Source organism: Ovis canadensis, chromosome 10 (genome assembly GCF_042477335.2).
Source record: "Ovis canadensis isolate MfBH-ARS-UI-01 breed Bighorn chromosome 10, ARS-UI_OviCan_v2, whole genome shotgun sequence".
NCBI classification, from domain to species: domain Eukaryota; kingdom Metazoa; phylum Chordata; class Mammalia; order Artiodactyla; family Bovidae; genus Ovis; species Ovis canadensis.
Genome location: NC_091254.1, coordinates 50038461 through 50062129, shown reverse-complemented (window position 1 = coordinate 50062129; position 23669 = coordinate 50038461). Strand labels below are relative to the sequence as shown.

The 23669-nt window shown below is 46.1% G+C and overlaps 2 protein-coding genes across 3 annotated transcripts in view; one reads left to right on the top strand and one right to left on the bottom strand.

Moving 5' to 3' along the window:
- IL17D (interleukin 17D) overlaps positions 1-3128 on the top strand; it is a 32637-nt gene extending 29509 nt beyond the window's left edge. For both annotated transcript variants that reach the window (XM_069601694.1, XM_069601695.1), the window contains exon 4: positions 1810-3128. In XM_069601694.1, coding sequence (XP_069457795.1) covers positions 1810-2092 — 283 coding nt within the window. In that variant the 3' untranslated portion in view covers positions 2093-3128. The remainder of the gene's footprint in view (positions 1-1809) is intronic.
- EEF1AKMT1 (EEF1A lysine methyltransferase 1) lies at positions 2286-21652 on the bottom strand. Its single transcript, XM_069601696.1, has 5 exons — positions 21403-21652; positions 9725-9878; positions 8034-8116; positions 4848-5128; positions 2286-4058 (listed from the first exon to the last, which is right to left on the bottom strand). Exons 2-5 carry the CDS (start codon positions 9869-9871, stop codon positions 3889-3891), a joined length of 681 nt encoding a protein of 226 aa, XP_069457797.1. The 5' UTR covers positions 9872-9878; positions 21403-21652; the 3' UTR covers positions 2286-3888.
- Between the last annotated feature and the right edge of the window lie 2017 nt (positions 21653-23669).

The window sequence follows — 23669 nt, the reverse complement described above, 5'->3', positions numbered from 1 at the left end:
TGGTCTGTGGCCCCAAATGTTGTAGGAATATGGGGAAAGTGAAGGTTAACTTTCACTAAGGCAGTCTGAAAACTCAAGATACTGACTTGCACTGGACCTTAAGAAATGAGATTGGTTTGGGAGAGAGTTCACCTTGAGCAAAAGCTCAGCTGTGGCCCCCACCAGGCATCCCACTGCGGGACCGGGGTGTCTGCCCAAGCTCAGGGAGGTACGTGGCAGGAGCAGGTTGTGGAGGCCTTTGGAGGCAAAACGGAGGAGCTGGGGTTCTTCCTGACATGACCCCCACTCCTGCCTGGAGGGGTCCCGGGGGGGCTGTGCCCTCATTGAAGGATGGGAATGAGGCAGTTCAGGGCTTGAAGAGCTGGAAAAGTAAAGCTCTTGCAAAGGCAGGACTGACAGTAAGTGATGAAAAGCTCATAACATATTGTCAGTCCTGTGTGTGCACGCTGGACGGGCTCGGTGTGGATCTGAGGTCCTGGGGCAGACAAGGGTGTTTGCCAGCCGACCCTGCCGCCCTATTCCTGTTCAACTCAACAGATTTCTGCCCCCACCCCCCAGAACAATGAGAAGGGAATTGGGAAGGGTGGTCTACGCCTGAGTTGGCTCTCCCTCTCCATTGTGACACCTGTCTTGGTCACCTGATCTTTCCTGACCTTATCCCCACATCCACGTGGTGGCCAAGAACTCGGACATGTCCCTCTGCTCCTTCCCTGGGGCCACAGATCGCCCCACACAGACCGTCGTAGCTCTTTCCTGCTAAGTGGCATGTACTCAGCGTCATCAGGTGGACTTGCTGCTGCCAAGATGCCATTTCCAGGTCTTCCTGCTCAGTCATCTGCTCCATCAGTGTCTAAAGCTGCTGGACCCAAAGGAGGAAGCGATCCATGGACCTCCCTTCAAGTCAGGGGCCATGGCTGCCCCCAGGCCGTGGGCAGTTAGCCTGGCTGACACGGTCTCCTGCCTCCAACACTGACAGCTGGTCAGGTTCTACCTCCCCACCCTGTCACCCATCACGTGCCTTCCCGCATCTGTGCTTCCATAACTGGTTGTGTGAAGGTCCTTCTTAGCTGGACACTTCTTAATTCGGCTGCTGCCCGGCAGTCCCAGGCAGTGCCGGCCAGGGAAGACCAGTCCACAGAGGTCCCCTCGGGCTGATCGCGTTTGGTTCATTTCTGTCCTGTGCTCCCAAGGGGCTAGAATTCCAAGGCCTTCCTGGGTGTGACCAGCATACAGTGTGTCCCCCAGGAGGTCAGAGGTCACAGCTGTGACTCTTGAGACTTCAGGATCACAAGGGCTCGGCTCTAGAAGAGGGCAGATGAACAGCGAAGAGAGTCAGGTCATGGCAAGCTTGTGACGTGAGGGATGTTAGGGAGGAGTGCTGGTCCCCACCAGTGACCTCCTGGTTTCAGGGAGGTAGGGTCAGAGTCTGCCGACAGCTGCAGGCCTGTCGTGGGCTGCTGACACTTGGATATTGGCATCTGACCAGAAAGTAGGGCAACTTGGAGGAACATGGAGTGGTCAGGTTTAGGGTGTCCTTCACTTTCCAGGTCCTGGCCTGCCTGTCCCCCTCCCCATGTCACTCAGCCCCTTCACACAGACAGGGGGGTGTGTGGACCTTGACGGACAGAGGGACCTGGGTCTGGGCCTCCTGAACGGGTCTGGTGGCTCGGAGCAGGAGGCCACAGGACCCTTGGAGGAGCTGCAGGCTCTGGGCTGAGGAGGGGCATCTCCCTTTTCGGGGTGTGCGGTAGATTCCGGGAGCGGTTCAGGAAGTGTGGCCCGGGCCCCAGCGCCGCCCTCTCCCCGCAGGATCTCCTACGACCCGGGCCGCTTCCCGCGGTACCTGCCCGAGGCCTACTGCCTGTGCCGGGGCTGCCTGACCGGGCCACGTGGGGAGGAGGACGTGCGCCTGCGCAGCGCCCCAGTGCTCGTGCCCGCGGTGGTCCTGCGCCGGACCCCGGGCTGCGCGGGCGGTCGCGCCGTCTACGTCGAGGAGTATGCCACCGTGCCCGTGGGCTGCACCTGTGTGCCCGGGCCGGACAAGGACGCGGACGCCGTCAACTCCAGCCTGGACAAGTCGGCCCGGCCCTGACCGCCCACCCGGGACCCTGGGCCCGAGGAAACGCGCCCAGCAGTGGACCAGACCGCGTGGTGGGCCACCCCGGACTTCCTCGAGCAGGAGCGCAGGGCAGCCGGAAGGTGATGGGGACTGAGTGAGGCGGCCCGGCTCGCCCCCAGGATCACGGGAGGGGTGAGCCTCAGAGGACAGAGGGATGCTTGCAGTCTTTTTGAAAAGTAGAGTGTAAACCGTTTATTCAGCTATTTTTTCAATAAGAGCAGGAACAAAGTATTTTCATATTAGCCATTCTGAGCAAGTATATTGTTTTTACCTGACCTGTAAACATTTCATAAACATTGTTTTCACTTCCTCAGCAGGAATTTTTAGGAGCTCAGGTAGGCTGACTTTTGCTTCGGTTGGTCACCAGTGGACACGCCTGGACAGGACCTGCCCTCCCTATGGGCAGCTCAGGTCACCCCAGTCTCACTTTATTCATGATATAAATCACCACAGGTTTATACAGGTAGAAAGTTTTTCACTTTTCAGTCAGGGGCCAGTTTGTGAAAAGAGACGGTGAGGTCAGAGTGTGGTATGTGAGGTCTGTGCCGATTCCCAGGTACCTGGCTAGTTTTAAGGGCTTCAGGAGCTAATAAGTGGGCAGACTTACAGTTTCCAGAAGGCAGGAGTGGAGCCTCTTCTAGCACTGCAGCTAAACCCCAGAACTATTTGTAAACATGAGACCTTCTTAACTCGATTTATGTAACATCTGTAGGTAGGTGAAGGGCATGCTGGCTGTGATGGGCTGGACTCGGCTTTGATGGGCTCAACTTAGTTCTTAGAGGAAACGATGTTTAAGGTTTTAATTTTATGGTTGAAGTTTTTAAGAGCAACTGTGAAGTCAGCCTCTCTGTTTATGTGCTCTCTTCCCCACTTACCATCAGCCTTGGTTTGACCTGAATGGAAGCTTTACTGAGAACTTCCAGTTTGTATTATATATTGACAGAGGCTGTACATGAAAAATAGTGCTGAGCAAAATTCATATTTTCCAAATAAAAATTCAGAACTGAAACCTGTGGGTAGTTCTATACAGCTTGGGGTGAACGTTACTTCCCTGCTCAACCTCTGAAAATAACAACATAAGGTAAGCCTAAAGGTGGTATATCTGGAATACACCACTAGATATACTGGTATATCTGAACCTTTCAGAAGGGTTCAGGTCAACAAAGAAATACACAAAAAGAAAAACTGCCTTTCGAACCTTCGGTAATTATTTCAATCATTGCCACTACTGTGTAACATTTTCCAGCCACTCTGCAAATATAAATAGTGCAAACATCAGAGCACTGGCCAAAGGAGAGTAAATGTATTTATTGCATGTGGAAAATACTGCAGTTCATTAACTGTGTTCATCAGCTTAGCTCACCTTAGCTGTTAACAGGCAGCACATTCCCAATGGAAGAATCGACTTTCCCTGCCAAGGTCCAGAAAGGTAACCTTTATTTGCCCTTTCTCTCTGAATGGAATTCATTTAACAAGTATTTTCTGGGCACGTGCCCTCCCTCTTCTGGACACAAACTGCATCTTCAACTACAACCCCCCTGGCTCTTAGAGCCAGGGGCTGAGGTCTTGGCTGGTCACTATGTACTGCTTTTTACCTGTGTTAAGTGAGGAGAGCAGACTAGACGAGGTTTAAAAGTTCCTCCAGATATAATTCCACAGACTCAAGTCGGCAAAAGCACCCTGAGCTCCAGGGACATCCTAAGGAAATCATAATGTCTTTACCTCGAAAATGAGGACTGGGGAGGTGGTAGTTTTTCAGAGAGGAAACGTCACTTGGGTCCTTCTTGCACTGGGAGCTGTACTGACAGATCACGGTCTAGCCCGGAGTCATAATTCACGAAACAGCGAAACTCGTTTCCCAGGGTGCGAGTGTGTTCTGGAATAAACTTGCACATCTTCACTCCAAGCAGCTTTGCTGCCGCCTCCTCCATGACAGCACCTGAAGAGAACCACCAGACAAGCCTCAGCACCACGCTGGCCGGGGCAGGGAGCAGTGAGCTGACAGTTCCACGCAGCAATAGGGGGAAGGTCAGTGCTTCCTATCCTTTTACTTCCTCCAACATTTTTGCCAAGTTCCTACTATTTTTCCCTTTATCAAGAATTTTTCTGCCTCTACAAAGCTGAGATACTTAGAAATTGTAAAAATTGCTTATATTCTACAAAGTAACAAGAAAAGATAACTTTACTAAAAACTTTTTCCAACTTGGACTCAGGGGCCCCTTTCTCAGTAATATCTAATTGTGCAAACTCATATGGATACATTTGTACCAGCTTCTGGCTGATGACTGCACATCTCCCTCCAGCCCGTCCTCAGCACCCGCTGCACCAGGGGGAGCGAGCGGCTGCAGGCCTGGAAGTAGGGGGACCTACAGTTCACATTTTCGTTTTGAAACACCAGGATAATCCCCCTCCCTCACTGGTGAGAACATCTTCTGTTCTGGTACACCAAATCTAACGTCTCGCTCTGTGACCTCTGACATCCACTTTAACCCCAGAGGTTGCAAATTTCTTTTATCAGCTAGAGAGGCTGAGCCAGAAGTGTTACTAGTACTGACACTGCTGTGTACAGATAGCACTCCTGGCGCCCTCACCCCGTGCCAAACCCCACTTCCTGGGCGTCGTGCCATAGAATTCTCAACAGGCCCCGAGAGGCAGGAGCACCTCAGCCCCTGGGTGCAGGGAGGTAAGTGGAATGAGGTCACAGGGTATGTGGTCAGCCAGCACCCACCTGTGCATAGCAAGATCTTGCCCCGAGTCAGGAGCTTGATGGTTTCCGACATTTTCCTAAGACATTCCTCCGAAAGATAGGGGGGATCTGCCACGACGATGTCAAAGCTGTGTGTGGCGATCCTCTCAGGTAAGTCCACAGGGTTCTTGTAGTCATAGTAGACAAAGTCCTCTCCGTATGCGGCAAACCTGCGGTCGTACTCGAAGATGCAGACAGAGACAGCGTCTCTGTGCCGCTCTCTCAGCTTCTGGTAGACGCTGGGGGCGCTCACACACGCTATTCTGGAACAGAGACCCAGCTCATGAACGAGCTTTGTGATAGCGTATAGCAGCAAATAACCACTTCACTAAAGAAAAGTATGGCCCACGTTCAGATTTTCTTAAAACAACACTACAAACTACAGTGATAACAGCAGTGAATTGGGGAGGAATCTTGTTTTTACAGATCTACAACTCATAATTTTTAAGTATGAAATGTACTTTTCATGATAAAAAATGTGAAACATTCGCTACAAGAGTTATGCAGCCCATGACCTGAATTTACCTATTATTTTCCTGTTGGTCTCTTTTAACATTTATTTCAAATACTTTTAAGCCTCAAGCTAAATATTTTCAAGTTATTTTGTAATATTCATATATTTACTATATCTGAAAGTCCTAAGGCTTTTTCTTTATAAAGATGCAGAGGGAACACACTCATTTAGATTTGCTTCTTCAAAGCAAATAAATCATGAGAGGGAAACCTCCAACAGCAAGACAAATGAGGAAAGACAAAGGAAGCACACTCAGGAAGCTGATAGGCAAGGGTGTGGGCTGGGTGGTGTCTGACTCTGCAGGCCCAAGGGAGCCAAGTGCCAAGCCGGCAGCCACGAAAGCTGAGAGGGGGCCTCGCTGACACCAGAGCACCCGCAGCTCAGGAAGCTGAAAACCAGGTAACTCAGGAAGCACGGGTGCAGGGGGACTGTTTCTGGAAGGTCTACTGAAGAGGAAACTTCCCAGGATTCTCATCTCTGCGCCAAGCCTCCACACTGTGGGAGAAAATGGAAAGGATGTTCTCCGGATGGGGTGGGCGCACAGCTAGTGGTGAAAGGCCGTGTGGAATGGCCAGGATCACATTAAACCTGCCAGATGTTGGGACCCCTGACCTATGTGCCTCCTGGACTGAGGTCAACGAGATGCATGACTCCCAGGAAGGAAGGTGGCTCTTTCTGGGGCTCTTACCAGCCCACGAAAAAGCCTGGATATACTGACCGGGCATTCCCAGGAAAACAGCTGATCCACACCAGCCAACTGGAGATACCAAGCAGAGAAAGCCTGCCCGTGTATCAGAGCTTCCAGTCTTAGCGTGCCCACCTCAGCTAGGAGCACACAGCAGAGGGTCAGCAGACAACTCAGGAGAGTCAGCACGTACTAAAGCAGAAATATTAATAAAACACGAGAGGCATGCTGGAGTCAGAGACGGTGAAGAGAAGTCCTGTAATGTGATAGCCTCAGAAGGATAAACAAGACACCATGATGAATATCCAGAGACCTAAGAAATTACAGGTGATAAAGTGCAGGACAGCAGAAATGGCAAAGTCAGTGGAAAGTTTCAAAGATAAAGTTGAGGAATTTTCCCAGGTCAGGTAAGAAAGACAAAACATGTGAAAAGGACAGAAAGAAACATGAATCGGGTAAAGAACAGAAGGAAAAAAAAAAGACAATTTTCCCAAACTGGAGGACCTGAGTTAGTTAGAACAGAAAGGCTTCCACCCCGTTCAACAAATGAAAGCACCATACCAGGACACACAGAACACTGGGGATCAGGAGAAAACCCTAAGCCAGCAGGGGCCAGGGATGGGAAAAACAGGTTTCTCATAAGTTCTATTTCTCAGTAACTGACACATCAAGAGAATGGGTAGAATAAAAATATTTTCAGACAGGTTTTTAAAATTCCCGTCTTGTGAAAAGTGTTGAAGGATGTACCCAACCAGGATAAAGCCGTGACCTAAGGACTGGGATACTGGATATAGGAAGGTCAGAACAAGAGAGAGAAGAGGACACTTGGTAGATGGTGGAGGGAAATACCAAGACCAGAGCCAGACGTAAACCAGTCCAGACAGAAGAGGTGGCAGAGCCAGGGAAGGGGGGTGGGGGCGGTATTTTTTTTCAAGGAGTTGAAATATGTGTGAGTTCACTGATTAAGAGATTTGCACCACTGGGGAAAATTTGAGGGTCAGTGATATGGACATATAAACCCTATTTAACCAAGACAGGATATAACTAACACCAATTCTATACAATCACTTCCAGGAAACAAATACAGTAACACTTCACAGGTCATTTTATGAAGCTACTAATAGGAAACCCAAACCAAGGGAATAACACAGGAAATTTCAAACTAATTATCACTTATGAAAGTTGCTGAGTCATGGCCAACTTGATTCTCCAGGCCAGAGTACTGGAGTGGGCAGCCATTCCCTTCTCCAGGGGATCTTCCCGACTCAGGGATCAAACCCAGGTCTCCCTCATTGCAGGCTGATTCTTTACCAGCTGAGCCACCAGGGAAGTATGTAGAAGCAAAAGCCTCAAAAAATATTACCAATGAGTTCAACCATAAAAAAAATGGATATAACTACCGGGAGCATGGACAGGAAGCACACGTGTGCAGTGGAGGATGAAGGAGCTAAATCCTTAAGTCTCTTAAGGCGAGATGTCTGTGAGTGACAAATGAACAAGTGCCAATATAAACAGGTTTAGAAATGTAGAAGGGCTGAAAGGCAAGGGGGGCACCAAGGGGAAAATTAACAATGGATTACTTTTTTCAACAAGTCTTTCAGGACCATTTGACTTTATATGCACACAAAGTCTGATAGAAATAAAAACCAAACCTATAATTCTTAAAATTTCAGAAAGATCAAACATTAACATTTTTTTCTTTTAAAGCAATTCTAGGGGAATAAAAGTAACAGGTTAGAAAAATGTTAAAATAAGGAACAGATTAAGACGACTTACGGAACAGGGTTTTTGAGTGTGCCCCTAGATGCGACAGGAAAGCATCCTTACTTCCTCGTGGTCTTCAAATCATCAACCACAGGTTTTGCAGATTACAGTTGAACCTTCTTATGAACCATCTCTCATCCAGGAAGGGCATTTAAAGTATTACTTTAGATTAAAAGGCAAAAGAGAAGCGAACCCAGTATCTCACCTGCCGCCCTCCCCAGCAGCTGCCACGGCGTCCTCAGCAAGGTGCAGGGCCGTCTCCGGGCTGTACCAGAACTGGCTTAGCTGCTGTGACAGGAACGAGTGAATTATATTAGACCTGGCATACACTTGTCCTTTTAATTCATACCTACTTACCAATATGAACTCTATCAACAGCCAGTGCCACTGCTGGGCCATGCAATATATTATGCGCTTCCTTCTGGTATGGCACCTCCTGTTCGTCTAGAATTAATAAACCACTGTTGCATTTGCTTGGGTTCTCCGAAACTATCCCTAATTCTCCCAATATCATCCTGTAGCTCCTGAGAAGTGGTGCATGGGAAGTCAACGTTGTGAGACTTACCATGTCTTATACAGTTAAGATTTTATCCTCACATTTCATTGGTAACTCAGCTGGGCATAGAATCCTAGACTGAATGAAATTTTCACTCTAAATATTGAAGGCAGTGCTTCACTGTTTTCCTAGTTTCTAATAAAGCTATTGAGAAGTGCAATGTGACCTGTACTGAGACACTGGAGGTGACGTGCTTTTCTCCAAAAGGTTCTAGGATCTTCTTTGTCACCTACATCCAAAAGTTTTACTCATGCCTCCTGGACTTATCCTCTAGTTTTATAATGTATTCTTTCAAACTTCCTGGGAGATTTCTTCATTTTTGTGAACAAACCAAAACAAGTGCCCAAAATATACAAATAGTTAATTCAGGTAGTGAAATTATGACTTGTTTTTTCATTCATGTTTTTACCTATTTTCTACACCAACCATAGATTACTTTCAGAATCAAAAAGAAAGTACATAGTATTTAAGCAAAAGGAAAAGAGAAAAAGACTACCTTACGGTGGACTCAGGTTTCTAATATTTACTATTCAAAGCATCAAGCTAAAGATGAAAACATGACAAAGAAAAACTAGAGGCATCTGACTAGGTGGAACATTCAGGGTAAATATAAAGAAAGAAACACTTCTGTCCCAGTTTCAAATAGATGAATTTTATATAATTTTATGTAAAATATAAACTTTATATAACTTAGATCTAAACTTGACACAAAATATAAAAGACTGCACACACACACATCTCCCAGCTGCAAAGTGATGGATAGAGGCAGATGGATAATCAAGGTAGTCAAAGAAATTTCAAGCCTTGTCTATTTCTCAACTAGGCTTCAAAAAAGGTAGATTTCTACATTACAGTTTAGTTTTCCTCAAATGACTTTTTAAAACTCCTGTTTTTATTTGGGCCATAAAATACAATTAAAATACATACTTCGCACCAGAACTATTAATATCTTCTTTAAAAACCCCTTTCATCAATTTTTCACAGCATGTTTAACACCAGTTACTCCATTACTGCAATGACCCCTTCCCACAAGGAATGCTGGGCTCCAGTAAAAACCAACAGAAAGAATCTGTCTACGAGAAAGAAGTACAGTCTGTGTTGGACACGGTGATACACTCTTCCCCTATCTAAAACATCCCCTCTGACCACCAAGCAGCCCGGGTCAGAATGAGGAAAATCTGCACCCCCAGTGTCTTGGCTACTGAACAGGCTATCAGCTTCCTAGTGACAAGTGAGACAAACTGGGCTGTTAGGTGGGGTGAAGACCAACAGTGGACTAGGTACAGAACACGCTCCACACTGCCAACACGTCCTGATGGATGCGGAGCACGGTCACTTACCCAGTTCTCTTCTATTATCCCGATGTTGTACTTGTCATCACCACGGAGGTCAGGGTGGTGCTGCTGCTGCTCAGCATAAAATTCCTGCAGAGCTGCAAGGGCGTATGAAGAAAGCTGGGGGGGGCCCTCGTCTTCGGAGTCACTCATCTCACACCTGCGGGGAATGAGTCTAAGTGATGTTCGTGTGTTTTTCCTTTCCATCAAACAATTTAAAAAAATTAACTCACAGCAATGATCCAAATTGGAAGTGAGTTGTATCAGGAAAACAGGTATTTAAAATTTCTGAGACCAGGAACCTCCCTGGTGGTTCAGTGGCCAAGACCCCACACTCCCAGTGCAGGGCACGGGTTCTATTTCTGGTCAGGGAACGAGATGCCACGTGCCATAAACAAAGGCCCGGCGCAGCCAAACACATGCATACATACATCTGCAGAGATTTCCCACTGAACTACAGCCAAACAAATAAATGCTTGCTTTCTCTCTCCACGTATACAGTTTTCACAATAAGGTTTTCCACATTTTTATGCCTCCTTGCAGAACGAAATCTGTAAAGATGTTTTGCTTTCTTCTGGCACCCCAGTGGTCACATGCGGATAATTCACAGTAGACTCTCTGAATCAGAGCTTTTTTTGTGTTAATGTCATTGTTGAGGTGACCTAAGACTCCTAGGTGTTATGATGGGATAAGTGAAGGATTAGTAGAGGAGGGGTAGAGGAAGAGATAGGAAAATTAAAAGGGAAGAGAGATGATGCAAATTACCATCACAATGAGATACAACTATATACCTACCAGACTGACTACAATGGAAAAGACAGGTAACACCGAATGTTTTGGGGGGTACAGAATAATAGAAACTGCCTACTTTGCTGCTGAAATGTAAACTGATGAAAACATTTTGGATAACAATATTACCTTACCTCTGCTTGAAACTCAGTAATTCTGTATCATATAACTATATGAAATTCCTGTGATTCACATAAATAGACACGGAGAATACGTTCAAAGTGGAAATGTGTACTGGCAACAACTAAAACTACTGAAATGTCCACTCACTGGACATTACATAATATAATATACTGCTGTATATTCCTACAGTAGGATACTATATCGCAATGAAAACATTTCCTTTTCTCCTCTGCTGGCTTGCCACCTGTAACTGTTACGTAAGTAGTTACTTTAAGGATTACAGGTTTACAGGATTATCTATCATGGCACGCATTCAAATAATATTACACCACTTCCATGTTATACAAAAACCTTACAGTTTGTATATAACTTCCATTTCTCTCCTCCAACCCTTTGTGTTACTATTGTCCAATGTCTTATTTTTACATTTGATATAAAATAAACACACCACAGGCAAATTTGGCCTTGGAATAATGAAGCAGGGCAAAGGCTAACAGAGTTTTGCGAAGAGAATGCACTGGTCATAGCAAACACCCTCTTCCAACAACACAAGAGAAGACTCTACACATGGACATCACCAGATGGTCAACACAGAAATCAGATAGATTATATTCTTTACAGGCAAAGATGGAGAAGCTCTATACAGTCAGCAAAACAAGACAGAGAGCTGACTGTGGCTCAGATCATGAACTCAGTGCCAAATTCAGACTTAAAGTGAAGACAGTAGGGAAAACCACTAGACATTCAGGTATGACCTAAATCAAATCCCTTATGATTATACACTGGAAGTGACAAACAGATTCACGGGATTAGATCTGATAGAGTGCTTGAAGAACTATGGATGAAGGTTTGTGACCTTGTACAGGAGGCAGTGATCAGACCATCCCAAGGAAAAGAAATGTAAAAAGGCAAAATGGTTGTCTGAGGAGGCCTTACAAACAGCTGAGAAAAGACAAGCGAAAGACAAAGGACGAAAGGAAAGATATCCATTTGAATGCAGAGTTCCAAAGAATAGCAAGGAGAGATAAAAAAGCCTTCCTCAGTGATCATGCAAACAAATAGAGGAAAACAACAGAATGGTAAAGACTCGAGATTTCTTCAAGAAAATTAGAGATACCAAGGAAGTTTTCATGCAAAGACGGGCACAATAAAGGACAGAAATGGCATGGACCTAAAAGAAGCAGAAGATATTAAGAAGAGGTGGCAAGAATACAGAGAAGAACTGTACAAAAAAAATCTTCATGACCCAGATAATCACGATGTTGTGGTCACTCACCTAGATCCAGACATCCTGGAATGTGAAGTCAAGTGGGCCTTAGGAAACGTCACTATGAACAAAGCTAGGGGAGGTGATGGAATTCTAGCTTAGCTATTTGAAATCCTGAAAGATGATGCTGTGAAAGTGCTGCCTTCAGTATGCCAGCACATTTGGAACTCAGCAGTGGCCACGGGAGTGGAAAAGGTCAGTTTTCATTCCAATCCCAAAGAAAGGCAATGCCAAAGAATGCTCAAACTACCGCACAATTGCACTCATTTCACACGCTAGCAAAGGAATGCTCCAAATTCTCCAAGCCAGGCTTCAACAGTACATAAACCATGAACTTCCAGATGTTCAAGCTGGATTTAGAAAAGGCAGAGGAACCAGAGATCAAATTGCCAACATCCGCTGGATCATCAAAAAAGCAAGAGAGTTCCAGAAAAACATATATTTCTGCTTTATTGACTATGCCAAAGCCACTGACTGTGGATCACAACAAACTGTGGAAAATTCTTCAAGAGATGGGAATACCAGACCACCTGACCTGCCTCCTAAGAAATCTGTATGCAGGTCAGGAAGCAACAGTTAGAACTGGACATGGAACAACAAAGTGTTTGCAAATCGGGAAGAGTTCGTTCATCAAGGCTGTATACTGTCACCCTACTTATTTAACTTATGTGCAGAGTACATCATGAGAAACACTGGGCTGGAAGAAGCACAAGCTGGAATCAAGATTGCTGGGAGAAACATCAATAACTTCAGATATGCAGATGACACCACACTAATGGGAGAAAGCGAAGAACTAAAGAGACTCTTAATGAAAGTGAAGAGAGTCAAAAAGTTGGCTTAAAACTCAACATTCAGAAAACTAAGATCATAGCATCTGGTCCCATCACTTCATGGCAAATAGATGTGGAAACAGTGACAAGACTTTATTTTGGGGGGCTCCAAAATCACTGCAGATGGTGACTGCAGCCATGAAATTAAAAGACGCTTACTCCTTGGAAGGAAAGTTATGACCAACCTAGATAGCATATTAAAAAGCAGAGACATTACTTTGCCAACAAAGGTCCGTCTAGTCAAGGTTATGGTTTTTCCTGTGGTCACGTATGGATGTGAGAGTTGGACTATAAAGAAAACTGAGCACCGAAGAATTGATGCTTTTGAACTGTGGTGTTGGAAAAGACTCTTGAGAGTTCCATGGACTGCAAGGAGATCCAACCAGTCCATTCTAAAGGAGATCAGCCCTGGGATTTCTTTGGAAGGCATGATGCTGAAGCTGAAACTCCAGTACTTTGGCCACCTCATGCTAAGAGTTGACTCATTGGAAAAGTCTCTGATGCTGGGAGGGATTGGGGGCAGGAGAAGGAGACGACAGAGGATGAGATGGCTGGATGGCATCACTGACTTGATGGACGTGAGTATGAGTGAACTCCGGGAGATGGTGATGGACAGGGAGGCCTGGCGTGCTGCAACTCATGGGGTCGCAAAGAGTCGGACACGACTGAGCGACTGAACTGAACTGAACTCCTAATGGAAGTTGATTACAGTAAAAAAAAAAAAAAGCCTACAGCCATATATACTAACAAAAATCAGTCTTAAGAATATGTTAAATCACAAAGTTACAGAATACATATAGTATCAATAATTCTATTTAAGTGAAGTTTAGAAACATGGAGATAGAAGCAAGTTAATGGAAAACTAAAGATTAAAGATAGTGGTTACCACTGGGAGTGAGGAATACATAATCTTTAAAGTGTTTACTATATTATCTGCAGAGACCCATGGACTTGATTCTGTAACCAAAAAGTGTCTGAAATGGCTTAACAGTTTGAGCCTTCCCCAAGTAATAATCTTTTTCAAAGAACTTAGAATAAATCTCATGAAAGGACTCATCTATTTTTCTACCTGCATTTTTCACACTGTACAATTATTTCCATTAAGGTATGAATTAAATATAGGAAAATATAAGCTTTTTTATAAACAGAATAAAATTTATCCAAGTACCTGTATGGCTTATAGTAGAAGTCAGTAGTGCTCTGTGAAATGTTTTAGTAAAAAAATGCACGTGTGTATAGGGTCCTGCATCACGACACAACTTCCTACTGCAGGCTGTAGTCTTAAATGTTCGAAGTTTTTCACTGTAAACGATCTATAATTTTTGCACAGACTCATGTCAAGAGGAAGACGTTCTAATACTTTATACAAACAGCTCTTATCTGAAGCAGATACTTGGTGTTTTTTTATACTGATTGTGGAAAAGCATTTCCGCTATTATTTAGACATTCAGAAAAACAATATAATACTGGATTAAGAGCAAGAACTGGAGCCGAACTACCTAAGCGTAAATCATGCCTTTGCCACTTATTAACTACATAGCTTTCAGCAAGTATTTAACTCTTCTATGCCTTAATTTTCTCATCTTTGAAATGGAGATAATGTTAAAACTTACTTAATAGAGTTGTTCTGAATTAGATGAGTTATTATCTACAAACCACCTAATTATCCTTGGCACACAACAGGAACAAAAATATTACCTTCAGTACTGTTCAAGTTGCAGCTTCTCACTGACAAGATGGAATCTGTGGCAACCACTAGTTTAATGCCTTCATATGACTATCTACTTGGCAGCAGAGGGACGACAAGAAATCAGTAATTAAAGGAACACTACAAAGTGTGACAGGAAGCGACGAGCATGGTGAACGCTGTGTGCAGGGAGCGGGATAGGCTCTGGCTGACCTGTCACATGTCACCCTCACAGACGTAGGGTGCACTGATGCTGAATACTCTGGCCACCAGATGTGAAGAGCTGACTCATCGGAAAAGACCCTGACGCCAGAGGATGAGGTGGTTGGATGGCATCACCGAGTCAATGGACATGAATTTGAGCAAACTCTGGGAGACAGTGAGGGACAGGGAAGCCTGGCGTGCTGCAGTCCATGGGGTCATAAAGAGGTGGACACAACTGAACAAGCTATCACTATATCACTTTTAGACAAAATGCAGATTAACAGATTATCATCTCACAGCACAAATAAAGTGGTCAGAGATGAGACTGTTCAGAAGGCAGACATCATCAAGGTGGGATCTAAAGGTGGGAAGGAATGGTTAGAGTGTGTATAAAGTTATTAGAAGGATCTGGGAAGACTGTCTCCATACTGAGATAATTGTACTGGCACAGTCTATCTGATGGAACTACTTTTGATCACTAGTCTATCCAAAGGCTTTCAACTCCCAGGAGACTTAAAATGTCATTAATTTCAGTCAGTTTGGGCCCTTAACTCAGCAGTGGCTTCCTATCCCCACTCCTCATTTTTGCCTCAGGAAGGTTTGTGCTCAGGGGTTAACTTACACAGCTGAGTGAGGACAATGACACAGTGAGGTCAACGCCATTGAAAGTTTGCTGTTCCCAGTTCTAGAAATCCAAGTCACAGCACAGTGAGAAGCAACACGTAAGAGTGGCCACACGCAGAAACAAGGAGGCAGGGAGAAAATGGGGACAGTGTTTTTACTGCTCAGACAGTGGGCGGAAGGGGAAAACATCCCATGAGGGCAGAGAGGACTTTCACGTGCACCTGACAGCTAAGCTGCGGGGAAGACGCAAGCCCCTCCGGCCCTGAGAGGAACAGACGCCAGGCAGACAGCCGTGCTCAAGTCTCAGAACGCAACTCCAACAGCTCCAGGAGCAGCTTGTGTGTAACTAGTGGGGGCAAAGAGGGCAATAAAGACCCCGTTCTTCAAATACTGGGAATCTGGATTTTGATTGCTGATGGTACTTCTGATCATGGAGGCAGAGGCAGGCAGCCACTGGGCAGCACTCTGCCCCCCGCCCCCCCACCCCCAGCAGAAGCACCTCTGAGGGGATTTAAAGTGCTACCACTGCCCCGCCCCCTTCAGGGGCCGAAGGACCAGACCATTATCAACAGTAACTGCATATATGGAGGGATTTAGAAGGTGCATGTACATGCCCAAGAAAAGGTGTAGGCTTAGAAAGACCTCAAGCTTCCTCAGGGTGATCTTTAGCACAAAGACTACAATAATGGCAATAACAACAACAGAATGACAGAAAAAGCAAATCTTGGAGAAGGGGGGAAATCTGATTTCCAGCACTTTGAACAAAAGCATACTTTATGAACAAAGTATGAACAAAAGCACTTTGGACAAAGCATACAAAGAGAGCAAAGTATGGCCCGTTGAAAAGAAGAATGCAAGCCAACAGAAGCCATGTCTGAAAAAGGCCACACAGCACACCTGCTAGACAAAGACCTCAACTGCCCTAAATATGCTAAAAGAACGAACAAGTATGGACCAAGTTAAGAAAACAATGCATGAACATAATGCAGCTATCAACAGAGACGGGCTACTCCTTCAAGTGAACCATGCTCACTGTCCCAGAAGAACAGACAAAGGGAGAGATGATTCGCTTTTGTGCAGGGCTGAGAAAGTCTGAAAACACTGCAAACTGATCTGCAAGGTACAAAGAGGCTTCATTCTGGTCTTATATTTCAGGATTCAGAATCAGGAAAAAAAATTTAATGCTTTAAAAATAAGTTTTTATATTCATTTAAGTATTTTAAGTATTTTATATTCATATAAGTATTTATATTCATCATTTTATAAATGATGAATATAAAATCTATCAGATGTTTTCAAATATTTTTGCAAAAGTAAATCCCTGCCTTGTTCCCCCTCCCCACAAGATATAGAGGAAGAATTTGGACAGTTCGACATGAAACCTAAACATGAAATTCTCATTTATCAGCTGATCCATAAGGGCTCCAACACTTACTATTTTTAGTAAAGGTCCATTAAAATCAAGGGATCAACAAACCACTGGACAGTTGCTTTCAACTATCATTATGATGCTCACTAAAAATGCTGAAGGACAAGAACAGTCAGTGTGGGACTGCATGTGACAGATAGAGCGCATGGACCTACAAAATCACCAACAATCTAGAGAGCGCTGCGGGAGAAGGAGACGCTGACTTCAAAAAGCAATCCAAGGAAATCTACGTGTATCACAGCCTCTGGGATCTGGTCAAAAGTGATTCTTCTTTATAGAGACATCATTTTGTCCAATCTGTTAACCAGATTAAATCGACCTTAACAAATGTCTCATCTGACACAGACTGTTCCCAGTCAGTTTCTCATGAGGCAGCGGGTTGTTTACTGACACTGTGGTGAAACTGTCATGACACAGGGGACTCATGCATCAAACATGCCACGAGACTGGCTCGTCAGCTTTCTGGGAAGCAACTGAATTACTTCCAGGTCACCCTTCTTGTCATCACAGACTCCATACACATCTATAGACAGAGTCTGTGGATGGGATCAGCTTTGCAAGGGTACCAAGCATCCCAGGGTAGCTTGTTTGTAAAGTACAGGGAGGAGATATTGACCACACTTAAAAATTTGTAAAATAGAAAGGACAGCCCTTTAAACAAGCAAGATCTCTTCCTTGTGTTATCACATAGCTTAACAGAAAACATTTGTTCACCACGAAAGAGAAGTGATTTAAAAATGTAACCACAGAATCTTGAAAACTCGCTCTGCACAGTAGTGTCTGTTTCTTCTAAGGAAAGTGGAGAAGATCACTCCCTGCATCTGACGATCACGTCCCCGTGCCCCAAGTGCCCTGACGCAGCAGGGCGATGAGAAATCACACAGGTGGCCTCGGGACACAGGTTCCTGCCTGCTGCAGGATGGGGCTGGGACATTTCCAGAGGGGGTCCAGTGTACAGCATGTCCAAAGAACTGCTGAAAGGACCAACACCCTTGTAACAGATAAGCAGTCTTAACATACCATCAGACAGCTAGTGGATATTTTAATGTCACTACTAGGCACCCAAGTGAGCGACTGCAGACCACCAAGGGCCGCCCAGAAGCAGAGTGTGTTTGGAGTTAAAGCAGTCTCTGTGCACGTCACAGGGACAGGGGTCGCCACAGACACTGATGCTAATGTACAGACTCCACGAGATCACAAACCACAGGGAAGCCAGGCCCTCCAAGACCAAACACGTGAGCTCAGCTAACAGAACAATGACTTAAAGTATACTGTACTTATAAACTCTACAGTTTTATAAGTAAGTGAAATTGCTCAATTGTGTCCAACTCTTGCGACCCTGTGGACTGTAGCCTACCAGGCTTCTCCATCCATGGGATTCTCCAGGCAACAATACTGGAGTGGATTACCATTTCCTTCTCCAGGGGATCTTCCCAACCCAGGGATCCAACCCGGTCTCCCGCATTGGAGGCAGATGCTTTAACCTCTGAGCCACCAGGGAAGAGCTAAAGTTTTATAATTCACCTTAAAAAAAAAAAGATGAGGGCAGGGAAACTGAAGAGTTATAAAACCCACAACTCAAATCAGAAGTGAATGATTTTAATCAGTGATTCAGAAATGCACGATCATATAACCAACTTGTTATAAGACAGGCTTGTTTAGTAGGAAAAAAACAAGGAAATGTTTTCTTCCACAAAGCTTCCAAAATCACATCTTCTTGTGTTGCTCATGACCCTCTGACTCTCCCTACTGACTTAAATGGTATTTCTTCACATAAATACTTTTCATGAACAGGTTATTTCCTTAATAAATTACTTCTTGCTTCAGCTCTTTTACTTTAAAATAAAGAAAAGTATAATTTACTTATTGGTCTCTACCGATACTCCGTATTAAAAACTTTTCTTAAAATATAAAGTTGACAGCCTTAACTTCTGGCATATGTATGTGTGCATACGTGATAAAAGAGAAGACTGCAAGCCTTCCCAGCATCACCCATACAATAACAGCTCTAGATGCTACCCACCAGGCAGTCACCTGCTTTAGGGCTACACATGGGAACGGGAGTTCTTCAAGAAGCTGCTGCAGTCTGGGAGGCAAAGAGAATGCCCACTGACTGGGCCCAGACCCTGGCAAGGGCTGTCCAAAGGTCCCACATTTGTGCCAGAAGCTGCTGAGAAATGGAGCAGAACTGCTAAGGGGGTGGACTTGGTGCTCCGATGAGGGGCACTGTTCACAATCATTATAACAGGAGAGCGAAGCTGCAGGGCTGAACCATGGAGTTCAGACACGCTCATAATGGAATATGATACTCGGGGCAGGTTTATGTTCAGAATCACATGCACGTAACGACGACAGAGCACCTGATGCTTACACATCCCATGAACACTGCCTTTCAAAGTCAAGTCTCTGAGGACTCACGGGCTTGCCATTCCATGAGGACTACTTCTAGAACTCCCTGCAGAGCTGGATCAAGAGGTGATGAGATCACCTCCATCTCAGTCACAAGCTCGTTTCCTCCCCAGAAGGTGTCCTTCTGACTTCACATTTTCGCCAAGATCAGCCCTAATGAATCAAATGCACCATCACTGAAAGGAGTCTGACTTGTTCAGTTAGTCAAATATATGTTAGTCCTTCCTAAGTGGAAGGCCCAGCTTCTACTGTGGGGAGAGGTGCGGACGTGATGAAAGTATGTGTATCCAAGTGCCTTTTGAGAGGTCATCCAAATGCTTACTAGCTTCCAGAGACACCCACAAGACACATCTTTTCTATTCCTTCAGGATCTCTCTAAAGGTTACCAGTCTAGACAGGGAATCCTAAAAATGTCTGAGCAAGGTGATTATTCTGCCAATAAACATATTGCCATTCTCCTATCTCCTCTCACTGTCAGAGTGAAAGAAAGCTTAGAGGTCTCAGGAATCTTGGACAGAAAGCCTTGACTATCTTTTCTCTTTGTCCTCTTCTTAGAAAATGAAAATTACCATAAATTATGACTGTAAGTAATATGGAGAAGAAAGTACAGTAGGTCCAGGAGAAAGCTCTGTGCCAGCTTTGGGTCAAGCTGAATTTGTCTAGTATGATGACAGTTCAGTTTTTTTTGAACAGCTTTACACATCCTCGGTAAACTTAATATGCTCCAGTGAGAAAAATACCTATCAAAAAAACTACCCCCTTTTGGGACTTCCCCAGTGGTCCAGTGGCTAAGACTCCATGCTCCCAATGCAGGGGGCCCAGGTCCGATCCTTGGTTGGGGAACTAGATCCCACATGTTGCAGTTAAGAGATCCCATGCTGCAGCTAAATATGACACAGGATCCCGAACTGAGCCCTGACACAGCCAAACATGAACAAAGACAAACACAGACTGCGCTCAAGGCCAAAATGATTCTTTAAAATTGTACTTAAGATTAAAAAAACTTTATCCCTTTCTGTAGGTTTGGAAATGTTTGTAGATAATGTAATTTCTTCAACTCACTCAAGCTACTCTGACCAAAGACCCCAGATAATAAAACCTTTCACCACCAGAAAACTGGATCATACATTCCAAGGCAGCATGGGTATAAACGTGAAATGGCCACGTTGAGTAGCTGCCTGTGCATATTCAGAGCCTCACTGGAAGATGTGAGGTATTTCCAGGGTGCCCACCTGTCTCCCAGAGACCACACCAGTTCACCTGAGGTGATGGGGGGCCACCAGCATTTGCTCAGGATGGTCTTCCTTCACAACGCTTACAATTTCCTGGGAGCATCTCTACCTCATGGCCTAGTGTGCGTTCATTCAAGGTAAAGCAAAGGCGGGTGGCTTTCTCTTTCCCTTTTAGAAAGCTCTGTCAAGGGCTGCTGCTGCTGCTGCTGCTGCTGCTGCGGCTAAGTTGCTTCAGTCGTCTCCGACTGTGCGACCCCATAGATGGCAGCCCACCAGGCTCCCCCGTCCCTGGGATTCTCCAGGCAGAAAGTCTAAATTATCTTCCAGGCCTGCCATCACGTTCACTAGCCAGAGAAGGAGCCACAGATTACTCGTGGGAGTGGGGGAAGACACAACACACGCCTTGGCAGATGCCAACAGCAAGTGGTAAGAAAAAAAAAGAAGCAACACCACTTCAGCAAATATTAAAATCCAACGTCTCCTGCGAGACTGCAGGTACAGTGGGTTCCTGATTCCAGCTGCACCACGACACTGCCTGGAAGAGCTGAAGGGCAAGGAAAAGTGCGCGAGTGCACACACTTTCCTATGTGCACATATGAATGCATACGGATGTTTCCACAGCTGCATTTGTGGATTGAGAATGGCTTTCAATTTGCAGCCTGAAATGTTAGCTAATTATTTAGAAATAAAAACATGAAAACAAAAAAGTTGGCTTTAACTTCAAAGCAATTCCGAAGAGCAGCTTAAGAAAATTACTTTCTTAGCTGAAAAAGAAAAAAAAAAAAATTGTGGCGGGTGGATCTCTAAATTGGCCGTATTTCCAGCATCCGGGCCCGTACTGGGACGCGGGCTCGGCGGCCGGTCTCCCGCGCCCCCGGTGTCCACACGCACACCGTCCACCCCCACGGGCTGCCCCCACAACCGCCCCGCCTCCCGGAACACGCCCAGGCGGCCCCCCCGGACACCCCCCCGCCCACCACGCCTTGGAGACGGCCGTTACTCCACAAGCTGAGACACCGGCTGAAGCGCGGCTCCACGCGCCCCACCCGCGGCCGCCCTGAGCACAACCGAGACGGCAGCCCCTCCCAACCTCTTCCGCCCGGCCCCAAGGACCAGAGCCGCTATCCTGACTGTGTCGGGAGACGCAGACAAGCAGAGTCCCGCGGGGTCGGCGCGGGCTCCTCACTCCACTCGCCGCTCGAGTCCACCCGTGCTCCGTAGCCCGCGGGGCCTGGTCAGGCAGCCGCCTGCGCGTGCGCACTGCGGCCCGCCAGGCCGGAAGCGTGCGCGGGGGCGCGTCCGCGCAAGCACAGCAGTCCCGCCAGGCGGGGTTGGGGGCCGGGGTCGTGGGCGGGGCTGCGGGCTGGTCCGGTCCGCGCACGCGCAAACGAGCGCTCCCGGGAGGCCCTTGGGCACCGCGCCACTTGCAGGGCCGCCTGGCGCCTGGAGCTGCGCGGCTGAGCACGTGTCCGCGAGGACGGGGGCAGCAGAGACGCTGCAGGTTTTAACGCGCACCAAGAGACCTGTCGTTTGCACTTCATTGTACGTTTCACAAGCAGCAATGCCCCGTCTGTTCCGCCTCCTCCGTCTAATGGAGAGAGACACACATAGCTACCGCTACGTTAGAGAAGGCCTTTAAAACCCCGCACACGGGCCCCTCCGCGGTGCGTCTGCTGGAGCCACGGTAGACCCCCGCCTGACACCGAGGGTTCCCGAGACCCGAAGACGCGGTCCTCGTGCTTAGACCGCCTACGAGCTGGGCAAGCCCTCCCCTCATGAAGCAGCAGCGCTGTGTGCGACTGACGGGTGGGAGCGCGCCCTCGGTGGCGCCGGGTCAGAGCCGACGCCTGCGCGCGGACGGGAGACGCTTGCAGACCCCGAGCACTGTCCTGACTGTCCTCCCGCAGGGCCACCAATCCATGCAGCATCCCTGCCTGCCTTCTCCTCATCCTCCTTAGCAATTCCGTCATCTTCCCACTTTACCTTCTATTGAATACCTTTAATCCTTTTTGGTATAAGGTGAGGATATAAATTAAAAACAGGTTTGCTTACTCTGAAGTGAAAGTGAAGTCGCTCAGTCGTGTCCGACTCTTTGCGACCCGTGGACTGTAGCCCACCAAGCTCCTCCGTCCATGGGATTCTCCAGGCAAGAATATTGGAGTGGGTTGCCACTTGCTATTCTGGGAATACCGTCATTTCCACTTTAAATACGGCCCCCAAGCTCATGGCAAACCATGCTTTCATTTTTTGATTGCTTGGATGACAAGCCCACTAAACCGCATACGTCAAAACCAGCTATAATTTAGGTTTAGGAAAGCAGCAGGAAAGAAAACATATACATCAAGCTAAAAGAATAAATATGAATCGAGAGACAATAACCGACTTTCATGGCAATATTTTTTTTTACAGAGGTAGCAGTGTTCCATACACAGGACACTGGACATAGGAAGCCTTTATTCACCAGAAAGGCTTATTTATGTTAAAGCAAGTTATATTTGGATTAAAACAGGTCTATAATATTTTAAGCTTTCAAAGTTTCAACTGCTTTCTCCGTATGTGAGACAATAGTTATCTGCCATTTAATGTGTATTAGTTATTTTTATAATTAAAGTGACCACAGTTGTCAGAAGTTCAAATAGTTACAACTCTTTCAGCTGAAACGTTTGGATTGTAATTTAACAGGTTTTGCAAATCATAAAAAAAATTTAAGATACCAAGAGGCATTTTATTATCATTAAAACAAAGGGGAAATTGCAGGAATTCCCTGGCAGCCCAGTGGTCGGGATGCAGTGCTTTTACTGCAGAGGCCCTGGCTTCAATTTCTAGTCAGGGAACTTAGATCCCACAAGCCATGTGGCCAATAAATAAATAAATAACTAAAGGGAAACTACTTGTCAAGTGAACTGGACTAGAAAGATACTTTCAAATCAATCTCAGTTCAGGAATTACTCCTCTTGTGTGGCCCTATGATCCAACCAGTCCATTCTAAAGGAGATCAGTCCTGGGTGTTCACTGGAAGGACTGATGCTAAAGCTGAAACTCCAATACTTTGGCCACCTCATGCAAAGAGTTGATTCATTGAGAAGACTGATGCTGGGAGGGATTGGGGGCAGGAGAAGGGGACGACAGGATGAGATGGCTGGATGGCATCACCGACTCTATGGATATGAGTCTGAGTGAACTCCGGGAGTTGGTGATGGACAGGGACGCCAGGCGTCCTGCAATTCATGGGGTTGCAAAGAGTCGGACACGACTGAGCGACTGAACTGACTGATGATACACATGACAGATCTGTGACCAGTGAAAACCCTAAGAAGCTCAGCCAGAGACTGAGCTTGTCTCCACCCTGTACTCGGC